This window comes from Pogona vitticeps, chromosome 3 (assembly GCF_051106095.1).
Source record: "Pogona vitticeps strain Pit_001003342236 chromosome 3, PviZW2.1, whole genome shotgun sequence".
NCBI lineage: Eukaryota > Metazoa > Chordata > Lepidosauria > Squamata > Agamidae > Pogona > Pogona vitticeps.
This window is the reverse complement of record NC_135785.1, coordinates 89,574,834-89,596,674: the sequence shown is the minus strand read 5'-3', so window position 1 is coordinate 89,596,674 and position 21,841 is coordinate 89,574,834. Positions and strand designations below refer to the sequence as shown.

The 21,841-nt window shown below is 40.7% G+C and overlaps 2 protein-coding genes across 4 annotated transcripts in view; one reads left to right on the top strand and one right to left on the bottom strand.

Annotated features, from left to right (window-relative positions):
* PLA2G12B (phospholipase A2 group XIIB) overlaps positions 1 to 21,841 on the bottom strand; it is a 48,335-nt gene that overhangs the window by 11,158 nt on the left and 15,336 nt on the right. The window contains exon 2 of one of the 2 annotated variants that reach the window (XM_020783154.3): positions 446 to 534. In XM_020783154.3, the coding sequence (XP_020638813.1) occupies positions 446 to 534 (89 nt within the window). The remainder of the gene's footprint in view (positions 1 to 445; positions 535 to 21,841) is intronic. The other variant, XM_020783155.3, reaches the window with a different exon arrangement.
* The window catches only part of LOC144588434 (uncharacterized), a 71,202-nt gene continuing 60,397 nt past the window's right edge, over positions 11,037 to 21,841 (top strand). The window contains exon 1 of one of the 2 annotated variants that reach the window (XM_078391358.1): positions 11,037 to 16,185. In XM_078391358.1, the coding sequence (XP_078247484.1) occupies positions 12,502 to 15,975 (3,474 nt within the window). In that variant the 5' untranslated portion in view covers positions 11,037 to 12,501 and the 3' untranslated portion in view covers positions 15,976 to 16,185. Of the gene's footprint in view, positions 16,250 to 21,841 lie in introns of both variants that reach the window. The other variant, XM_078391359.1, reaches the window with a different exon arrangement.

Here is a 21,841-nt window from a genome sequence, read left to right as displayed (position 1 = left end):
TCCTTCAGTACAATTTGCCTTTCAACTCTTATTAAGATGACTGGAATTTTATCTTCTACATCGATAAGCACAATTCCTAGCTAGAGGATGTATTCATTACTGCAGCAGCCACCAACAGTTGGGAGCTAAACGCTCTGGTGGCTAGCCAATCACGAAGTAAATTACGTATATGGGCAGCAGTCAGAGGACACAAGACCTGTCTACTTGCCACGAGCAGCCAGCCATCACCGTTGGCATGGATAGGCAGACAGCTTTACATGTGAGCTGAGTGACTATCCAGACAAATTTTGACCAGCAAGCTCCTCCTTTCTAGACAAACAAATGGATATGAATAACTGAGCAATCACAACATCACCAGCAAAGCCAAGCATTTATTCAGCCTTCACTCAGGAGAGTTTGGTTAGTTAATTACTTCATCAGGAAATTGGTTGTTAGCAGTACATACACTTTCTGGTACCTTTAGACCCAAGAAATAGGAGCTACAGCCATTAGGTTCTGGAGACTTGTAATTTGGTCTGGGCATTGGTGCTTTCCCTGTAAGACAAGCAAAGGGGGAGTTGGAACCAATTCATTACACATTGTCTTGGAAAGGATACTGTTGTACAGAGTTTAGTATTGGCGTGATGATACCTAAGAAGGATCCTTGGCCAAAAAGCAAAAATACGAACTTGGAAAAGTTCCTTTTGTGGGACAACTCCCCAGCCTCTGGATGACTGTGAAGAACACATCTGCAAAGGATATGTTGACTGGGTGTAAAATACAAACATCACACCCTTTATGCCATATCAATGGCCTTAGATGAGGTTACAATTAAATTTTGCTTCAATCAAAACAAACAGCAACACAATCATGCAAGTACTGAATAGATAATTTCACAAGTCAAATTTAGGTAAGCAGGTGTTAAACCGCAATCAGACACTTGAACACTTCAGGGGGTTCCCACCCACACTGTTCCCATTTTAGATGTCAAATGGAGTATTTCATAGGACATCAACCACCAGGAATCAAATGCATTTTGTTGTGTGTTGAGGTATCTGGCTGCAGAGCCAGCTATTTAAACACTACCCATCCCACTAGATCCTCCCAGGCCTTGCTCCAGCAGGTGGCCATTCCGAGGGAGGCCAAGAAATCAGCCACAAGGGGCTGGGCCTTCTTCGCAATGGCACGTACACTTTGGAACCAATTTCTGGTGGAGCTGCACCTAGCCCCCTTCCTCCCAACATTCAAAAGGCTTGTGAAGACTTCCTTACAGAGAGGCCTTTCTATGCAATCCAGTCTGACCTTACATCTCTGTATCATTCCCCTTTATGAAGTCAATGGTTCATGTTTTGTTATGTAATTGTTCATGCATATTCATGTTGCTGAGAGGCGGAGCCGAGTGAGATCTTAAAAGAGGCAGAGCCTGAGAGTTAGTCAGAGCCACAGAGAGAGTGAGAGTGAGAGAAAGAGAGAGAGAGAAGGAGATAAGAGTGTGGAGTTTGGGAAATTCTGAGGTGTGATTAGAATTAGGAGTGTATTATCAAATAGAAGGTTGTTGTTAATAATAACTTTACCTACAGAAGGTATTCATGAATCAATTTCAATTTCTGTAATCAATAAACAAAAGTTCTATATAAAAGTCCTTGAAGTGTGGACCTGAATCTTCCTGAAGTAATGGTGATTTAGTGATCACCTGGTGGCAGCAGTGTAAAAGAGGGGATTGTTTGCCTTCGTGTGCTCTGAGGCCTGACGGTCAAGGAAGGGGCACGTGGGTGAATACCACAATTGGTGTCCAGCAGCAGGATACAAAGAAATCCAGTGAAGCCTGAGTTTGGATACGAAGGAATCCAGTGAAGCCTGATTTGGGACTCGAAGAACTCCAGTCAAGTCTGATTTTAAAAACAATTTTTCTGGAGTCAAGGGTACCTTTTAGACAGAGGTCTGTGGCAAAGAAGTTTAGTTCCTCACTAGAGCTTTTGGGAAAACCTCTAGTGGCTTCTGAACCCAGATCTGGGGGGTGGGGTCTAAGTTAGGGAACGACGCTGAAATTCTTGTATTTTTACCTCATGATTTGAAGACCCTGTGGGCTAGCTTAAGGCTCAAGGCTCTAAGAGTTTAGAGAGCACTTTTAAAAAAGCAGAAGCCAGGGGTCAGAGCGGATCTGAGGGAGGAGAAGAAAAGGCCTTTGCTTGAAATAGAAATCATTTAAGTGACTGGAAGTAAAAGAAGAAAGACAGGTCCATTATAAAATCAGTATAAAAACACCCTAGAATAAGTAACTCAGATAAATATGCCTCCCAAAGGAACTAAAAGACCAGTAATAGTGGAAACTGAGTCTCAAGAGGCACAAAGTTTGGCACCTCAGGAAATGGAGGAAAATGGAGACCCTTTAAATCCAGGAGAACAGTTAGAGACTGAGGAAAATAACTCAGAAAGACCAAGCGTCCTAAGCTTTCGAGATTTTCTAAAATGGAAATTACAGCAGGAATTTAAACTGAAAGAAGTAGCAATCAAAGAAAGACCCATGAAATTAGAAAGGAGAGGAAAAGCTGAGCAAGAGGCCAGACAAATTGGAGTTGGAGATAAAACAAATGAAATTTCAAACAGAAATGAAAAGAGTAGCATGGCCTAGTTCTCAGACCCAAATGAAATCTGAGGTAAATTTTAACAAGCAGAATTGGGACTACAATAAGCCCTTTAATAAAAATTACCTCAGCAAAACAACAGGAAATGAAGGCCAGGGTGGTGCCTAAGCTAAATTAGTATGGCCTAGTCCTCAGAACCAAATGAACTCTGAGGAAAAGTTTACCAAATCTCCTCAGAATGAGAGAAGGAATTATTGGCGTTGCAAATGCGGCGAGCCTGGTCATTTACAATTCAATTGTACAAAAAATAAACCTAAAAATGTGGAGAATAATGGCCAGATCAAGAAAGTATACTGCTTGGGAACTGTGGAGGCCTCTGAGGGAAACCTTGGCAAAGGTTCTGTCTCCATGGCAACCACAGCAACTGACCAAGAAGACATTCCTGTAGCCTCTATAGTCCGGTGTTTTTATATAAAAATGACAATACCCTTCTCAAAAACACTGGTGAAGAGATATTAGTGGGAGGAAAGAAATACATTGCTATAAGGGACACAGGATCTCAAATTTCTATAGTACATTCTGATTTGATAGCCTAGGGTGACATAATTCCAGGCAGAACTATGACCTTAAGGAATTGGGAAAGAATCTGTAATGCTGAAAGTGGCAGAGGTTCAGATAAACTATGGGAATTGGTCTGGAAAGTGGCAGGTGGCTTTTCTACTTGGTTGGGACTTAATAGAGCATGTCAAGAGTGCTTTTGTACTTGCACGCTCACAAGGGGGCCAGGAATCACCCACTGCAGTGGAAATGGTTGCAGTAGCAATGGGAGGCCGGGAGGGAGAAAGTCTCTTAAAAACTGATCTCATGCTTGTGAAAACCCCAAATAAAAATAGTTTGGTTGAGGAGCAGGAGGAGGAATTCAGTTTGGTGAGTTGCTTTGAAGCAGCAACCAGTACACCCATTTTATTATCTCCTGAATGCTCTGAAATGTCTTGCCTGGATAAGGAGCTTTTATATAGGAAAAAGGCCTTAGAAGTGGCAGAGCCAAGCTTTGGAAGTACTCGTGGAAAAGAGAAAGGTTTGAATGAGACCCAGGAAAGAGTATTCTGTCCTGAGGACCAAGTAGTAGAACTGAGAACTATAGAGGGGAGAAAATTGCTTTTCGCAGTGGCGGAACCAGCAGACCTTAAAACTTTGCAAAGCAAATCCCTACCTGACATATCCCTGAATAAAGAAACAGAATCAGATGACAAGGTCAGTGCATCAAAAACAACCCAATCGTTTGAAATTGCACTTGACAGATCTGAGAATCCCGTGACAGTGGTCCTCCACATAGGGAGAACATTTCAGTGAAAGTACCTGTGGGACAATGTGTGAATGAGGAGAAAGGCATCCGCTCTGATGTCTTGGGACACATCCAGAGATGGTCGGGAGGAGGAGAGGGAACTGCCTACCCTTTCCCCAAATGAGATAGTGAAGCCCCGAGCCAGAAAGAGAGTAAGCTTCATTATAAAACGACCAGCAGATGACATCCCGTGGACAACCGAATGGTTGATGATCTCCTGTCAACGGAAGAGAATGCGGAAGAAGGAGCCAGTGACCATCAGAGGGACCCCTGAGTGCCAGCAGTCATGTGTCCAGCTGAAGGAGGCGGTAGCATCCGGACCAGTCTTCAGCGCACCTGGCTACCACCGTGAGTTCACCCTCTTTACGAATGCTGTGAGATATGGACTTGGAGAGATGCGGTGCCATGCAGATGACTGAGGGAGTGAGCCTGTCTTGGACTTTGCAAACTTGGACTTTGCAAAAGAGAATCAGATCGTGCCTCGAAAGCCCAATGACTGATGGGGGTGGATAACCCAAGGGGATATTGTATTATAAATGTTCTGTTTGTAAATAAGATGAAAAATTGAATTGATGGACAGAAATGTGAAGAATGATGCCAGGACTTTTATTATAAACTGAAATGGACTATGATTCACAGTTTAATTATTTATGTAAAAGTTTCATGATTGTGATTTCTGTATAGTTGAAAAGGTTACATGTAAATGATAAGGTAAAGTATATTATCTAATAGTAGTAAAATGTTTAGAGTAATAGGAATGGTAATTGTTATACTGAATTTGATGTGACCTATAGAACTGTGATAAATTTTACATAAGTTATACAATTGTGCCTGTTTGTTTACGAGGAAAAATGTGTTTCCTCTCCCAAACAAACATATTTAAGGGGGAGGTCTGTAGCGTTCCCCTTTATGAAGTCAATGGTTCATGTTTTGTTATGTAATTGTTCATGCATATTCATGTTGCTGAGAGGCGGAGCCTGAGAGTCAGTCAGAGTCACAGAGAGAGTAAGAGTGAGAGACAGAGAGAGAGAGAGAAGGAGATAAGAGTGTGGAGTTGGGGGAATTCTGAGGTGTGATTAGAATTAGGAGTGTATTATCAAATAGAAGGTTGTTGTTAATAATAACTTTACCTACAGAAGGTATTCATGAATCAATTTCAATTTCTGTAATCAATAAACAAAAGTTCTATTTAAAAGACCTTGAAGTGAGGATCTGAATCTTCCTGAAGTAATGGTGATTTAGTGATCACCTGGTGGCAGCAGTGTAAAAGAGGGAATTGTTTGCCTTTGTGTGCTCTGAGGCTTGACGCTCAAGCAAGGGGCACGTGGGTGAACACCACAGTCCCCTGTCCCAGTCTTGCATTCAGAGAATACGGTATGCCTCTTCTCCTATTAGCGGTATTTATTTTCATTTGACTCATGAGTTGATTTTAATTTCTCTTCTAGTAGTTTTATTATTACCGTATGCTGTTAACCACCTAGAATAGCGCTATGCATGAATGTGAAGGTTTATAAACAAACAAACAAACAAACAAACTCCCCACTGTGCCTCCTGTGAGTACAGCCAGATTGTGTGGCCTTGTGCAAGCTGTGGCCTTGTGCAAGCTGTGCAAGCTGTGCACTCCCAGGGCACCCCCAGAAGAAAGGAATGAAAGGTAAACCACTTTTGAGTGTCCTCTACCTGGAAAACCCTGGAAAAGTACACCATAAGTCAGAAATGACTTGATGGCATGTGATGATTATTTGTATGTCACCTGTAAAATATTGCCAAGTATATGAAGCAGCACTGCACATCACTAATCAAACAATGTGGCTCTTCTACTCTCCAACAATATTTGATCTTGCAGATTATGCACATCTCAGAAATTCAGCAAGGCCCAGAAAGAGATCAATGATACTGCATTTGTTGGTTATGGGGGGGGGGGAGGGTAAAGAGGAAAGAAGCTTGGAGAAATGTAATATTCAACAACAGTGGCACTCAAGGAACAAACGTTTTAGTGTCTGTTTGTTTGCTTACTTAGCCTCTGTTGCACAGCTAGCTTTTGAAAATATAGTTATGTACAAAGGAAGAGGATAAATACCAGTCATAAGCACAAATGGTCTATGCCTATTGAGTTAAGATGGGTTAAGTATAGCTATTGCCTTCATGTCAGAAAAACAAGCTCTTATTTGCATCAGCAAAGAGAATATCACACCTAGAAAGAAGTGATCAGACTCCTAATTTGTGCTAGAGTTGGAGGCAACATGCCTGCCAACAGGGCAGGCTGCAGTTAATCATTTTGTTTTTAAATAATGTTGCTTTATCATAGGCTTTGATAATTCTTTTGTATATACCAGTTTTACATGCTTGTCAAGCAGAGGTTAACAATGAAGGGCATGAAGACAGAACAACAGTTTCTTTTTTAAAGAATACAATCCCTTCCTTTTCTGACAGACACTACAAACCACTTCCTCTGTTGCATTATCAGATTGCGGACGGGTAATAAGTGTTCCCACTCCAGCTCGAGCAATCACCCCATTTCATGTGCAGCCTCACACAACTTGTCTGACTAGTCATGCCACCAGGTGCCTGGTCAGTTGAGCAACAGAACACTGGCCAGAACAGGCAAACATGCTGTTCCTTTCACGGGATACTGACCCCTGCAGTATGCACTGGCAGAAGTCCTCTTTTGCAGCCTTATAAGCATAAAGTATCCTCTCCTTTTGGAGTCAGAGTCGGGTTTGGTCTATTTTTCAGTGACTACAGCACATATGAATCAGCCCATAGCTTTCCCAAGCTATCTGCATTTTTTAAATCACTAGCAGGGCTACTGTTTCTTTTTAAATATGCATAGGATCACTCAATTTCAGTTTGGTTTCTGGATCACTGTTTTTTTTAAAAAAAGAGAACTGGTAGGTCTTTCCCTGAACAATTCAGTACAGTGTCACTTGGGTGGCAAGCTAATAAAGTGAGACATCACTTGCCAATAAATTCTAGCTTTCCCCCACTCCTCACGAAGACAGGCTGTGAGATAGGCTTTTGTCCTTTTCAGGAGATGGGTGATTAGTGTGTCTTGTTGTGGGTGTATTGTTGTGATAAGGAGGAGACAAACTAATCACCCATCTCCTGAAAAGGACAAAAGCCTATCTCATAGCCATAAATACTCAACTCCCAAGCAAACTACACCAGAGCACAGGTTGCTGTCCTCTGAAGATGCCGGCCACAGAGACTGGTGAAACGTCAGGAAGAACAACCTTCAGAACACGGCCAAAGAGCCCGAAAAACCCAGAACAACCATTAGATCCCAGCCGTGAAAGCCTTCGCGAGTACAAAATAAACCTTTTGTTTTGCAAAATAGAAACACTCTGAGCAGGTGCGGTTTTAAAGTCTAAATCAACAGGTTTACATTTCAAATTTCATACTGCGCATGTGCCGGTGACCAAGGAGGGCCTTTGTCATTAGGCAAAGGGAGGCATCTCTTTGAGGGAGGAAGACATGGGTTGTATGGAGAGATGGTAAAATGGCAGCCAACACAGCTAGGTGCATCCCTAAGCTCGCCTGTTGTCCTCAGGTGTGATGAATGACAATTATAAGACTATCCCATCTCTTTTAGGTGATTTTGTTTATAACTATAACAAAAAAAATCATATACATAAAACATATACACTTACAACACAATAACAGTGTTCCCCACCACCATATACGGGACCTCTTGCCATATTCTTCTTTTTCTTCTTCTTCTCATTCTTCTTCTTCTATTGTCCTCCTCTCCAGAACTGCATAGATTCTTGATTTGGAGCTCTCCCTTTTCCCCTTATTAACACATATTCCAAAAATTTGCCCCATATTACATAAAAATTATTCTTTTTCAACTCTCCTTTCTTCATCTTTAAATTACAAGTTAATTTATCATTTAATGCTATATTCCATATTTCTTTATACCATTCTTCAATTTGTAATTCAGTCTTTAATTTCCACTGTCTAGCAATAATCAATCTAGCTGCTGTTATTAGATTAGTTATCAATTCTTTAATCATTTTGTCATATTCCACATTCTCATATATTGATAACAAAGCAATCTCAGCCTTACATTCTATATCTTTTCCACAGATACAACTTAATTCTTTAAAAATTTGTCTCCAAAAATGTTGTACCTTTTCACATTCCCACCACATATGAAAGTATGTACCAACTTCTTTCTCACATTTCCAACAGACATTCGGATGACTGGTGTTGATTTTGTTTAATTTTACCGGTGTTAAATACCATCTTAAACTAAGTTTTAAAAAATTTTCCTTTATTCTTACTGACATCAATCTTAAAATCCTCATTTTCCATATCCTCCTCCATTCTTCTTCATTTATTCTTTTCCCAATATCTTGTTCCCACACCAATTTCAATCCTTCTTTCTCACTTTCTTCTTCCTCTAAATTAAGAAGTGAATAAATTTTACTCACTGTACCTTTTACTGAGTCAGTCATCTGAATGTCCTCATATGAGAGTAAAAATTGCTCAAATTTTGTGTGTTCTCTACCTTTATTATATTTATTTGCCCATTCCTTAGTCCATCTTTCCAGTTGTACATAGTTCAACCATGAAATAGTCTTGTTTTGAAATACTTGTTTCATTTGATCTATCGATCTCATTTTATACAGCCAATCTTTCAGTCTAATCACTTTTTCTTCTTTAAATAAATCCATATACACCTTCATATTGGTAGGAAAATCTTCTATTTCTGTCACTAATCTAAATGGAGAGTATGATGAACATAAATTCTTTTTATACTTATACCATATATTTAACAGTGTCTTTAAAAAAGGATTATTAACTTGACTTATTTTGTCTTTCTTACCTTTAGCAAATAAATATTTTTCTATATTTCCTTGTAATTCTGATGATTCCATTTCCCACCAAATTAACCTTTCCGGATTATATATAATTTCACCAATAAACCTCAGTTGGTTAGCTAAATAATAGTTTCTTATATTTGGCAAACCTATACCACCTTTTTTTGTTGTTTTATACCAATACTTTTTATTTATTCTAGATTTCTTCCCTTCATTACAATATTTGTTAACTATTCCTTGCCAATATTTCAACTCATCCTCTGTTAACTGCATTGGTAACATTCTGAATAGAAAATTAATTTTTGGTAAAATTTTCATTTTTACCGATGCAATCTTTCCAAACCAAGATAATTTGAACTTATCATATTCTTGTAGTTTCTTATTAATTACTTCCTTTAGTTTGTTATAATTATAATCCTTTATCTTTTGAATATTTTTCGCTAAATCTATTCCTAAGTATTTAATTGTTTTACATATTTTAAAATCATGGCGACGCAAGGCTGAATGTCTGTCTCTTCACCCGATATCTAAAAAATGAAGATAAATGCCTTTCTCCCTGCGGGTCCTGTGAGTAAATAACTTTTAAACTCCTTATGAAAACTTCTGGCAAATATAAAAGGACTTTTGAAGCGTAGCTGCATTGTCTTTAATCTAAAAGAAAACACTTTCACTTTTGACCGGAGAAGCCGGAGGCTGAAAAGAGAAACAATGTGGGCTGTTGAACACGGCTTGGCTTCCTAAGTTATAAATCTCTGCCTTGTTTATACATGAGGAGAGGTAGAGATAGGACGAAGAGTAAAAGCTGAGTGCGTGTGCCATCACAAAAACCTTCAGATCGCAGCCTCGATAGAGTTGCCCGGTTACAAAGAACAGAGGAGGGGGAGGAGTCGAGCTTTGCAACCACTATGGAGAAAACAGTTTCAGATTTGGTCTCCTCCATGAAAGGAATGCAAAGCCAGTTTGCACAGCTTCTCTCTAAAATGGATTTGATGTTAGAAGGGCATCAACAGATGAGTCAAGATTTAAAAAAATTTCAGGGAGAAATGACAGATATTAAGACAAGTTTAAATAAAACAGAGGGCAGGTTACAACAACTGGAAGATTTTCAGGGCAGCCTTGGCCAAGGTTTTCAGAGCAAAGTTGAAAAACAAGAGGAATCTATTAATGATCTAAAGAGAAAGCTCATCTATTTTGAAGACAATGCGAGACGTAACAACATTAAAATAATGAACTTTAGTCACAAGAAAGAAGTGAGTTTAAAACAAGAGGTAATAGACTGGATTAACACAGTGATGAACTCTCAACATGTGGCTGAAGAAGATATTGAGAGGGTTCATTTTGTTGGAAAACCTCAAAGAGACAGAAGACCTATAATAGTGAAATTTTTCAATTATAACAAGAAAAATCAGTTCCTCAAGGTCATTAAAGAAAAACCTGAAGTGTTAGTTTACAGATCAGACCCAGTTCAGATCTATCAGGATTTAAGCTCTGAAACTATTCAATGGAGGAAAACAATGAAACCTATTACTTCAATCCTAACTAAGAATGGCAAGAGATACAACTGGGGTTATCCTGTTTTTTTGAAAATATGGAAGGATGGAACCCTACACAAAATACACTCTTTTGACGAGGGAAAACATTTGTTATTGGCTTGGGGAATTTGGGACCAGAGTGTGCAAGATACAAGCAAGCAAGTAGCTCTGTAAGGACAGCTGATTTGGAAGATACCCTCAGAAGATTTTTTTTATTTTTTTTTTTTGAAAAAATTTTGATTGGAAGAGACTAAGGGAACCATTGGATGTTGATATAATCTGGCTTTTTCCCCCCTCCTATTTTCTTTCTTTTTTCCCCTGCCTATTGTCCCCTTTTCCCTTTTTTTTAAGACAGTTAATTTGAAAAAGAAGATACCATTAGAATTTTTTTTTGATTTTTGAATTTTTTTTTTTTTGATTGGAAGAGACTAAGAGACATTATAGGATGCTGGAATAATCTGTTTTTTTTTTCTCTCCCTAATCTCCCTACTTTTTTCCCTCCTGCCCATTGCCCCTTTTTTCCTTTCCCCCCCAATTCCCCTCCTTTTTTCTTCTTTTTTCTCTTCTCTCTCTTTTCTTCTTCTTTTTTTTCTTTTTTTCTTTTTTCTTTTTTCTTTTTGGTAAGGGGGGAATTTTGGGGAAAACTTTGGTTTTTGTTTGTTTGTTTGTTTGCTTGTTTGTTTAATCTCTCTTCCTTTTTTATTTTCTTTTTTTTTAATAAACAAAGAACTTGTGTGTTTGTTTTGGGTTTTTTTCACCCCTTTTTAAATTATAAGCATGTGTTTTACAAGTATGTGCACACATATATGGGTCTAAAAAAAAGAAGGAAGAAAAAAAAAGAAAGGGGGGGAAGTTTTGGTTATTGTTATTGGTTTGTTTTGTTTTGTTATTGCTCTGGATTGTCCGATTAAGATGGGATTGAACAAATAAAAAAGGGAAGGCATTTGGATATATATATGTGAATAAATATATGATGTGGGGTGGAAAGGAGGTGGAGGTTCGGCTGGGGTCCAGACTGGTGGGAGTGGCGTCTCCCCCCCTCCCAGATCGCGTGTTTAACATTAGTGAGACGCGGGGAAGCTGGAGGGAGGAAAAATGTTTATATGTAGGGAGGAAGGGTAGGGATAGAGAATTAGAAAGAGGTGAATTTAATTTTTTTAGTTGTTTTTGTTTATGTTTTGGGAATTGCACAAAGGGACCAACTAAGAAGCAAAAGATTGAACAGATATGGGGAAAAACATAAGAGTAGCCATGTTACATAACAGCACTGATGTTACCTGTCTGTCATGGGTTTGGAGGGAAAGTTCCATCCTATGGGGAGTGGAAGGCGGGACATCAGGAGGAGGGGCTGTACTGTATAAATATGTGATGCCTGTGTGGTGAAGAGGAGATGCTGAGACAGACTGTGAGACACTGGGAGGGACGAAGCAGCAGCTGGGGAAGAAGAAGCTGTTGTGGGAGTCTGTGTGTCTGACAGGGTACTACTGTGTGTCAGAGTACCAGCCTGAAAGGTTCAGGGGTCTGTTGGTTAGCCAGAACTGATGGGTTCAGGGTCTGTGCTTTAAGTTAAAGGTTCTAGGTGAACCAAACTGTATGCTTGTGTGTGTGAGAATAAGCCACGTTACTTTATTTTATTCACCTGATTGTTTTATTTACCCTGTTTGTATTTAAAATAAACCTTATTCTTTTATTGTTTAAAAATCCATCCCTGGTCTGTGTGACTTATTATAGGGAATGGTTGGTGGCAGCTTAGTAACTGTGTGATAGATCCCAGTAGGTCTGGGTTTGTCACATTGATTGGTGTCCAGCGGGTGGGATACGACTGGTCCAGTTGTCCAGCGGTCCAGCAAAGCCTTGGCAGGTGTGCCCAGAGCAAGGGGGGTCTAGTCAGGGACAGTCTGAGGCGCGTAGGTAATCTTCTAGGTGTACCTCACGGGGAGGTGCGCTAGTAGAAGAACGTGCCAACTGGGGAGACTTAGATTAAGGTGCTCTGAGGCAGCCTGGTTTTGGCGGGAAAAAGCTGAGGAAAAACTGCGTAGCAACAGCGAGCTAGCTTGCCAGCTGAGAGGCCCAGCAGAGGGGGGTAGGCTCTGACTCGATACTGTTGCAAGTTAGTGCTGAAGAACAGCAATCTCTAGGGAGAGCTGGTTCTGAGGCAAGAAAAAAAAAAAAAAAAAAGTGGTCGTTTTATTTTGAGGCTTGACTTTTTAAAGCAGCCTGTTCTGAGGGGGGGTATGCCCTTGACTCGAAGCCAAGTAGCAGACATGAGTGAAGTGAAAGACCCCCAGATTGACCAAGGCTCTGAGGATGAATTTGGCTCAGTGCAGGGTGACAGCACGGGAGAACAGACCTTAGAACTCAGAAAAATGCTCCTAGCCCAACAGCATGAATTTAGAATGAGACAATTGGATAGGGAGGCCAGAGAAAGAGCTGAAATCAGTCAGGCAGAGGCAGATGCCAAGAAAAGGGGAATGGCCATGAGGATAGAAGAGATGGAACTGGAACACAGAGTTAGAATGGCACAATTAAAATTAACATTCCTAAATAAGAAAAATAACAACTTATCAGTTGAAGAAATTGCGGAAAGAGAAAAGTATGAGGCTCAGGTCAGACAAAGTGAGCAAGATCTTGAAAAATATAATCAGCAAAAAGACATTAAATTAAAAGAAATCAGAGATGAGACTGAAGAAAAAGTAAAAGAGATAAAAGCTAGGGCTGAGGAAGAAATTTTACAGATCAGGGCTGAGTTTGAGGCTAAGCGAAAGGAGCTGGATTTGAGAATAAAAGGGAAGAAATTGCAGCAAGGGGGAGGGGCCCATGGTGAAGGGAAGCCCTCAGATATGAAACCAAGACCTCAGATTTTGGAGGGAAAACCAAAACAAGATGAGAGAGAATCAAAATATACCAGAAAATGCTATTTCTGTCAGGGAAAGGGTCATCTAATCTCAGAGTGTGAGAAATTAAAGCAGCTAAAAGGAATGGTGCCTCAGAATTCTAGTGGGACCAAGCCAAAAGCTGTGTTCTGTGTCCAGAAAGAGCAAAGCTCATTGTCACAGAGGGAGCCTGTTGCCATGACTACTCAGTCTGGAACAGCTACCTATGCTGATCAGGCTGAGGAAAATGGTCCTCTTCTGGAGGTAAAGCGCTGCTTGCTGGTAAAAACAGATTCTCAGTTGTTTGAGACAGCCGGGGTGGACGTAGGAATACTTGACCGTCAGTATAGGGGGCTGCGGGACACTTGTTCCCAGGTAACCCTGTGCCATCCAGATATCATCCCTAGGGAGTTTATAATCCCAAATGAGAGCATGAAGGTGGCAGGGATTGAGGGGCAGATAATCTCTCTGCCAGTAGCAGAGGTACCTGTCAACTTTCGAGGCTGGAGGGGAGATTGGCGGATAGCGATTTCATCGACTCTGCCAGCAGCCGTGCTCGTGGGAAATGACCTGGCTGAACATGTGAAAAGGGTGCTAGTGATTACACGCTCACAAGCCACCACAGGGACAGTTCAAGGGGGTAATGATGAGCCAGAGACGGAAGCAGAGGGGAGTTCAGAAGCTGTGGTGGAAACCTTAACCACAGACAGCAGATTTGGACAAGAGCAAAAGGCAGACGCCACTCTCCAAAAGTGTTTTGAACAGGTGACTGACGCCCAGCTAACACCTGAAACCCCAGTGAGATTTCTGGAGGAAAAGGGGATTTTATATAGAGAAACCCTGAGGAATATCTCAAAAGGGGGAGATGGGATCAGAAGTCAGCTGGTGGTACCTGAAAAGTATCGCCCCATGATCTTACAAAGGGGTCACTCTGACATGTTTGCTGCACACTTAGGGGTGAAAGGGCCCCTTGATTTGTTCAAACAAAATTGGGAGCAGATCACCCAGGATGACCCACAAGACGTTGTGACATACATAGACACCTTGATGAATGACCTAAGGAGAAATCTAGAGCTGGCAGCAGAAAACCTGCAAGCTCAGAAGGTCAAACAGAAAACATGGTATGACCACAAAGCTAGAGAGAGGCACTTTGACCCAGGGGAGGAAGTGCTTTGGCTTAGGCCCTGCAGAGAGAATAAGCTGCAGCTCAAATGGGCAGGACCATATAGGGTCATTTCCAAGATGTCAGATCTGAACTACCTAATAGAGCAGGAGGAGAACCAAGCAAGGAGGGTGGTTCATGTGAATGCCCTAAAACCCTACTACAGAGGGGAACAGAGGGTTCTATTTGCTATAAAAGCAGCTGAGAGTGAGGAAGCTGAATTACCCTTCTGGGAGGGTAGAGGGGAAGTAAAATACAACCCAGAGGAGGTAAAGATCAGTCCTGCACTCACCCAAGACCAGCAGCAAGAACTAAAAATGCTGCTTAGTAAATATCAACAGGTGTTTTCCAACAAGCCGGGGATAGTGAAGGGAGTGATGCATCGGATCCACACCGGGGATGCACCCCCGCAGGCAGTATCCCCATACCGAGTAACGGGACCCTATAGGGACAAGGTGCGGAAGGAGCTGGACGAAATGCTGAGGGAGAACATAATCGTCCCCTCTTCTAGTCCTTGGTCCTCTCCGATAGTCCTTGTGGACAAGCCTGATGGGAGCATTAGGTTTTGTGTCGATTACAGGAAATTAAACCGTGTAACCACTCCTGATGCCTACCCAATGCCCAGGCTAGACAACCTGATTGAAACCATAGGGGGTTGTCGGTTCATCTCATCATTGGACCTGGTAAAGGGATATTGGCAATTAAGAATTGATCCCAGGGATCAAGAAAAGACTGCCTTTTGCAGCCCTTTTGGTCTCTATGAGTTTCGAGTCCTGAGCTTTGGTCTCAGAAATGCACCAGCCACATTCCAAAGGCTGATGGACCAGACCTTGGCAGGGCTCGGTGACTTTACAGTGGCCTACATTGACGACATAGGGATCTTCAGTAATACCTGGGAAGATCACCTGTTACACCTGGAGTTAGTGCTGCAGAGGTTAAGTGCAGCAGGGCTAACAGTAAAGGCCAGCAAGTGTCAGCTGGGTAGCCCAGAAATAAAATACTTGGGTCACATGGTAGGGGGAGGAATGATAAAACCCCTGGAGGCCAAAATAGAAGCTGTTCGTGATTGGCCTAGACCCAACACCAAGAAAAAAGTCAAATCTTTTCTTGGGCTGGTGGGCTACTACAGGAAGTTCATCCCGAGGTTTAGCGAGATTGCGGCTCCGCTGACCGATCTGACGAGGAAGACGGCTGATGACCGCATCCCGTGGACCAGTGACTGTGAGGCGGCGTTCCAGAGGTTGAAGGAGGCGTTAATCAACTATCCTGTCCTGCGTGCTCCAGACTTCGACCGGGAGTTCATCATCTACACCGATGCGTCTAACAGCGGGGTAGGAGCAGTTCTGTGCCAGGAGGATGAGAATGGTGACCAGCATCCTGTGTCCTACCTGAGTAGGAAACTTCAAAAAGGTGAGAGACATTTGGCAACCGTGGAGAAGGAGTGTTTGGCCATAGTCTACGCGATCCAGAAGGCCAAGCCTTACATCTGGGGAAGACATTTTATTCTGTGTACTGACCATTCACCATTGCAATGGTTAAAGACAATGAAAACCCAGAATAGCAAACTTATGAGGTGGGCTTTGAACTTACAGGACTATGACTTTGAAGTGAAGGTGGTCAGAGGGTCAGTGAACTGTGTTGCTGACGCCTTATCAAGAAGACCTGAAGACTGAAGACGGCGAAAGAACATGGACTATATGTATATAATGAAAACAAAAAGTTAAAATGTACCTGGTTTTGAATTTGGTTGGTATTAATAAAGGTAAATTGATGTACTGTATATGGTAAAATGTTTAAATGCATATTTGCTATGGTTAACTTGGAGTGTAAGTATATGTAAGTATTATATGGTATGTATAACTGTTGTTGTGTATTTTATGCAGGTTGTTTTTTTGGTGAAAAGCACTTTTAGCTTTCCCCCTACAAAACAACTTTTAAAGAGGGGAGGTGTTACATAACAGCACTGATTGTTAAATAAAACAATCAGGTGAATAAAATAAAGTAACGTGGCTTATTCTCACACACACAAGCATACAGTTTGGTTCACCTAGAACCTTTAACTTAAAGCACAGACCCTGAACCCATCAGTTCTGGCTAACCAACAGACCCCTGAACCTGTCAGGCTGGTACTCTGACACACAGTAGTACCCTGTCAGACACACAGACTCCCACAACAGCTTCTTCTTCCCCAGCTGCTGCTTCGTCCCTCCCAGTGTCTCACAGTCTGTCTCAGCATCTCCTCTTCACCACACAGGCATCACATATTTATACAGTACAGCCCCTCCTCCTGATGTCCCGCCTTCCACTCCCCATAGGATGGAACTTTCCCTCCAAACCCATGACAGACAGGTAACATCAGTGCTGTTATGTAACAAGCCACTTTAAATGTGAAAGGCCTAGGAGCTGTATTAAAGAGAAGGAAAATAGAATTATTATTAAAAAAAAGTAGAGTTGACATTATCTGTCTACAAGAGACACATCAATTAAAGGATGGAGTCAATGAATTGAAATTGCAAAATATACATATATATGAAAAAACATTTGGGACATCCAAATCTAGAGGGGTAGCAATATTAATATCTAAACATTGTGAATTTGTAGTAAAAGAAGTAATAAAAGATAGTAATGGCAAGGACAAATGGGGGAATTTGATAATCCAAGGACAAATGGGGGAAGAAGAATACACATTAGTAAATGTGTATGCACCGAATATGAACCAAGGAGAATTTTACAAACATGTCATTAAAGAAATGGAAAAAGTTAGGAAAGGATATGTGATTATGGCAGGAGATTTCAACATGGTCTTAGATAAGTTGAAAGATAAATCTACACATAAAAAAGATGAATTGCATAAAAGGGATACCCCCCTAAGTAAGATAATAAATACTACTGATCTGAAAGATATATGGAGAGAATTAAAGGGAGATGAAAGGAGGTTTACATATTATTCTGCGGTACATAAAAGTTACTCTAGAATAGATTTTATGTTTATATCACAAAATTTAATTTCAAAAGTAGTAGACACAAATATTAATGTGATAAAGATAACAGACCATGCATTGATGGTGATGGAAATAAAAGTGAAGAAAGATTATAGAGAAGCTAGGAGATGGAGGATAGACTCCAATATTCTTCAACATACAGAGGTGATAGACAAAGTCAAGAAAGAATGGTTGGAAATATGGTCATTTAATGAAGCGGGTGGGAATAAAATAGGCGTGTTATGGGACACCATGAAAGCTATTATGAGAGGAATTGCTATAAGAGAATCTTGTAGATTAAAAAGATTGAGAGAAGGAAATGTAAAAAGGATTGAAGAATCATTAAAGGATTTAGAAACTAAATATTTTATAGATAGAGACAATAAAAAATTATTAGAGATACAAGCTAAAAGAAAGGAACTGGAAAGCTTAGAATTAGAAAAAGTACAGAGGGACCTGATATACACTAAAAGGAATTTTTTTGAACATAGTAATAAAAATTCAAAACTTTTAGCTAGAATGGTTCATACCAAAAGAACAAAAAACAACATTGGTGTGATTAAAGATAAAACAGGAAAAAACTGCAGTTTAATGAAAGAAAAATTAAAGATTATACAAGATTTTTATCAAAATTTATATAAAAGTAATAGTGCATCAAAAGAAGATATAGAAACTTATATTAAAGAAAATGTTAAGAGTGAAATATCAGAGAACGATAAAAAAAACTTAGATAAAGAAATAAAAGAGGAAGAGATTATAGAGATAATTAATAAACTAAAATATGGTAAAACCCCAGGTTTTGATGGATTAGGTTCGGAATACTATAAAACCTTTAAATCAATATTGATCCCTAAATTAAAAGTGCTTTATAATGAAATCTTGGAAGGAGAGAGGATACCAGATTCATGGAAACATTCATTGATAACTCTTATCCCAAAACCTAATAAAGATCTAACAGACCCAAGTTCATATAGGCCTATTTCTTTACTAAATCAGGATGCAAAGATATTTACAGCAATACTTGCAAATAGAATTAATAAATTTATTATAAAATATATCAAAGAGGATCAGAATGGTTTCTTGAAAGGTAGGCAAATGGAAAACTTAACAAGGAGGGTTTTGAATATTATACACAATATAGAAAAAAATAAACTGAAGGCAGGCATTTTATCATTAGATATATTTAAAGCATTTGATTGTGTGGAATGGCCAACATTAAAGACTTTGTTAAAGGGTTGGGGTTTTGGAAAAAAGTTTAGGGGGATAATAGATCAATTATATTTAGAGAATACCTCTGTAGCAATAGTTAATGATGGGATGACAGATCAAATAGCTCTTGGCCGAGGTACTAGGCAAGGTTGTCCTCTCTCTCCAGTTCTGTTTTGCCTGGTTATTGAAATGTTGGCAAATGTAATTAGGAACGATGATTTAATTGAAGGTATAGGAGAAAAGAAGACAAAGATCAATTTATTTGCGGATGATTCCTTATTGACAGTGAAAAACCCATTAGAATGTATAGATAAAATTAAAACACACTTAGAAAAATTTGGAAAAATAACCGGATTAAACATAAACTGGCAAAAATCTGACTTAATGTTGTTTAATTATAGTAGAATAGAACAAGACTATCCCATCTCAAGGGTTGAAGTTTGACTTAACTCCCAATGAAGTCATCTTCTATCCATTCAATGTACAGTCAACTTATTATTTGGTTCAGGCAGCAAACGTTATTGGGCCACCATGGCCAAAGGCAAGCTTAAGTCTCCGGTTAAGGTCTGACAACCATGAGCTGCCTGAGATCCTTGTGACACTAAATGCTGAGAGCTGGACCTGCAACCTTTTGCAAGTAGGCTCTACCCCTGACTCATGGCACCTTCCCCACAACCATGGCGTATTGGTAGTCACCTGGTTGAGCTGCTTCTCTGCATCTCCCTGCCAAATAGTGAGAAGAATCTTGCCTTTCCGTAACTTTGCTGGATCTCTGAACAGGTGCAGAGTCTGGCAAGGGCTTCCTCACCACTTGGCAGGATGACTCAAGTCCTGGGTCTGCTAAAGGGCTGAGCAGACAGTGTGGGACTTCACTACTTGGCAAGTAGATATATGTGTCCATTTTCTAATGATACATTGAAAGAACGAAGTACAGCACAGAGTCAGGAATTAGCCTAACAATCTGTACATATCCCTCCTGTCCAGGTGCACACAACCATCTGTTGAAATCTCCACTGGCTGCCAAACTACTAGTCAGCATACCAAGAGCGCAAGAGGAGCAAGGTGTCCTAATCTCTGTGGTCGTGTCAGGAGTCATGTCAGCAGAGCCAGCCCTCTCATTGGGCAGCAGGAAGTGGCCTGCTTATGTCACAGAAATGCCTTAAAGGTCACAAAGCAGGGTGTTGACAATAACATTTCCTGGGGTGGGTGGGTGGTAGTAGCACATTAGCGGTTCATATAGCAGTAGGTTAGCATAATTTGCATGAATAGCACATGCCACTGCAACACAGTGGCCAGGATCCTACTGTTTCCTTATACCTCTGTAAGCGGAAGAGTTTACAAAGGTTCAAGCCACTGCTTCTATTCTTTGTCACACTGCAGAGAGGAATACTTGTGCATTGCACTTACATCAGTGTAAAAAACACTATAGGATTCTGGCCAGTGCCCTCTCTGTGCACATCAAAATAATAAATAAATGAAGGACTGAGGAGCAAGTATAGACGGCCCCTCTGATACCCATGGCAAGACACTGATCGTCATTCCACTGATCATTGTGTTTTTACTACTAGGGAGTAGGAGATGTGCTTGAAAGATTACCTGGGTCTGCCTTGCATATCAGAATGATTTATTTGTCATCTGACCCTGTGATCTTAAGAAAATCATCACTAAGAACGGTAGCATATGTTATAGACAGTCTGCCATTAGCAAGGAAAGAGTTAGAGACAAATATCTGAAGCAGTCTTTTGATAAATCAGACTTCAACAGAATCTTGTCCTTAATTCCAGTCCCACCCCAACCCTCCTGTATTTAAAATGGAAAGTCTTGAGGATTTTGGTACACACAAAAGTCAGGATGAATAGCCATCAGTCACTCTAGGACTTGGATAATGAACAGAGAGTTGATTAACAGCTTCAGGAGAGTCTCCATTAGTACCAATTTCAGGGACTAATGGAGGGTGGGAAGCAGTGTAAAAGCCAAATACATAGCTGTAAGTCTCAGCAGAATGAGAGAAAACAGACACAAAAGACAGACTCTTATTTACATAGTTGCTTGTCTAAGTGGAATCATGAAAGTATTCAACCCAACAGGTTCCCCTTTGTATTTCCAGTCTCACACTGGTTGTGACGTTATGGGTGCAGCCAATTGTGAGAAAACGTCCAGGATGGAGGCCTGCTGGAGAGGGAAAACCACCACACAATTGCCCCTATGAATAGTGAAAATGTCAACAGGACTTTGTCCAAACCATTTGCCTCCAAAGAGATGGTGTATGTTTCCTTCTCTTCCCCTTTTCACTGGTGTATCAGAAAGGAACAAAGTGATGAACATAAATGAAGCCCTATTCAGACAAGGAGTTTTCTGCCTTTTATAGCTTCAGGAATGGGAGCTTCGGGTGCAATCACCCCAGGAAGGATTGCTTTGCCGGGAGCCATCTCCTTTGAAGTGACCGTCCATCTACCAGGGAACTGCACCAGTCGAGCCCCCAAAAGAAGTAGCCCTATTGCTGGACCAAAAAGATCCAAGTTGGGCACAGATCAGGGTCAGGCTGGAGTACAATTTTTCTTATATGGTGTGATTGCCAGTAAATAGATCACAATGAATTGCACACCACAAGGGTCAAAAATGAAAGCTATGTGGCCATATACTATAGTATATATGTAGTAATTATGCATCCCCTTCTCCAAAAATCCTATGTAAGCTGAAATCTACATAACAATAAAGAGACACAGAGCCCATAAATGCACACAGAGTCCGTTTACAGACTGTTCTAGAGGGAACATTTGTTCCCCCAAAAAACATCCAGCTGTCCCACCATTTCCCCTCACCTTCCAAACGACTTAAAGTTTGATCTAGCACTTTCAGTGATAGAACCCATGGTTTTGTGAGCGATTCTGGCCCTTTCTGAAGGCGTGCTTTATTTTTCCCCCCAGTTGTCCTGGATGCAGAGGGTTGTCTTTAAAAATGTATTCTTTTGCAAGTTAAATTCCAAGTCTTCCCTCCCCCTCCCTATTTGCTTGCCACCATGTGGGAGAGCCCAAGAAACTGACTCACCCCATTTCTCTATATTTCTTCTTAGCCACAAGCCTGATCACACCACTGGTAAGAAGACCACATGTCTAGCATGAGGGTGAAGTTTGCCCCCCCTCTCTTGCTCCCTCTTTTTGCCATATATATTTGTTTTCCCTGAAGGCACTTAACAATCTTGACACTAAACCATACAAGTCAAGTCCCCTGCTTGTTTGCAAGCATCTGGCACAAATGGGGGGAGGGACTTTAGCCCCATTTGGAAGAGAGCCCTATGTTTTTTCCTCTTCCTCCACCCCGTCTTAAGACTTTGACCAGCCTGACTTCA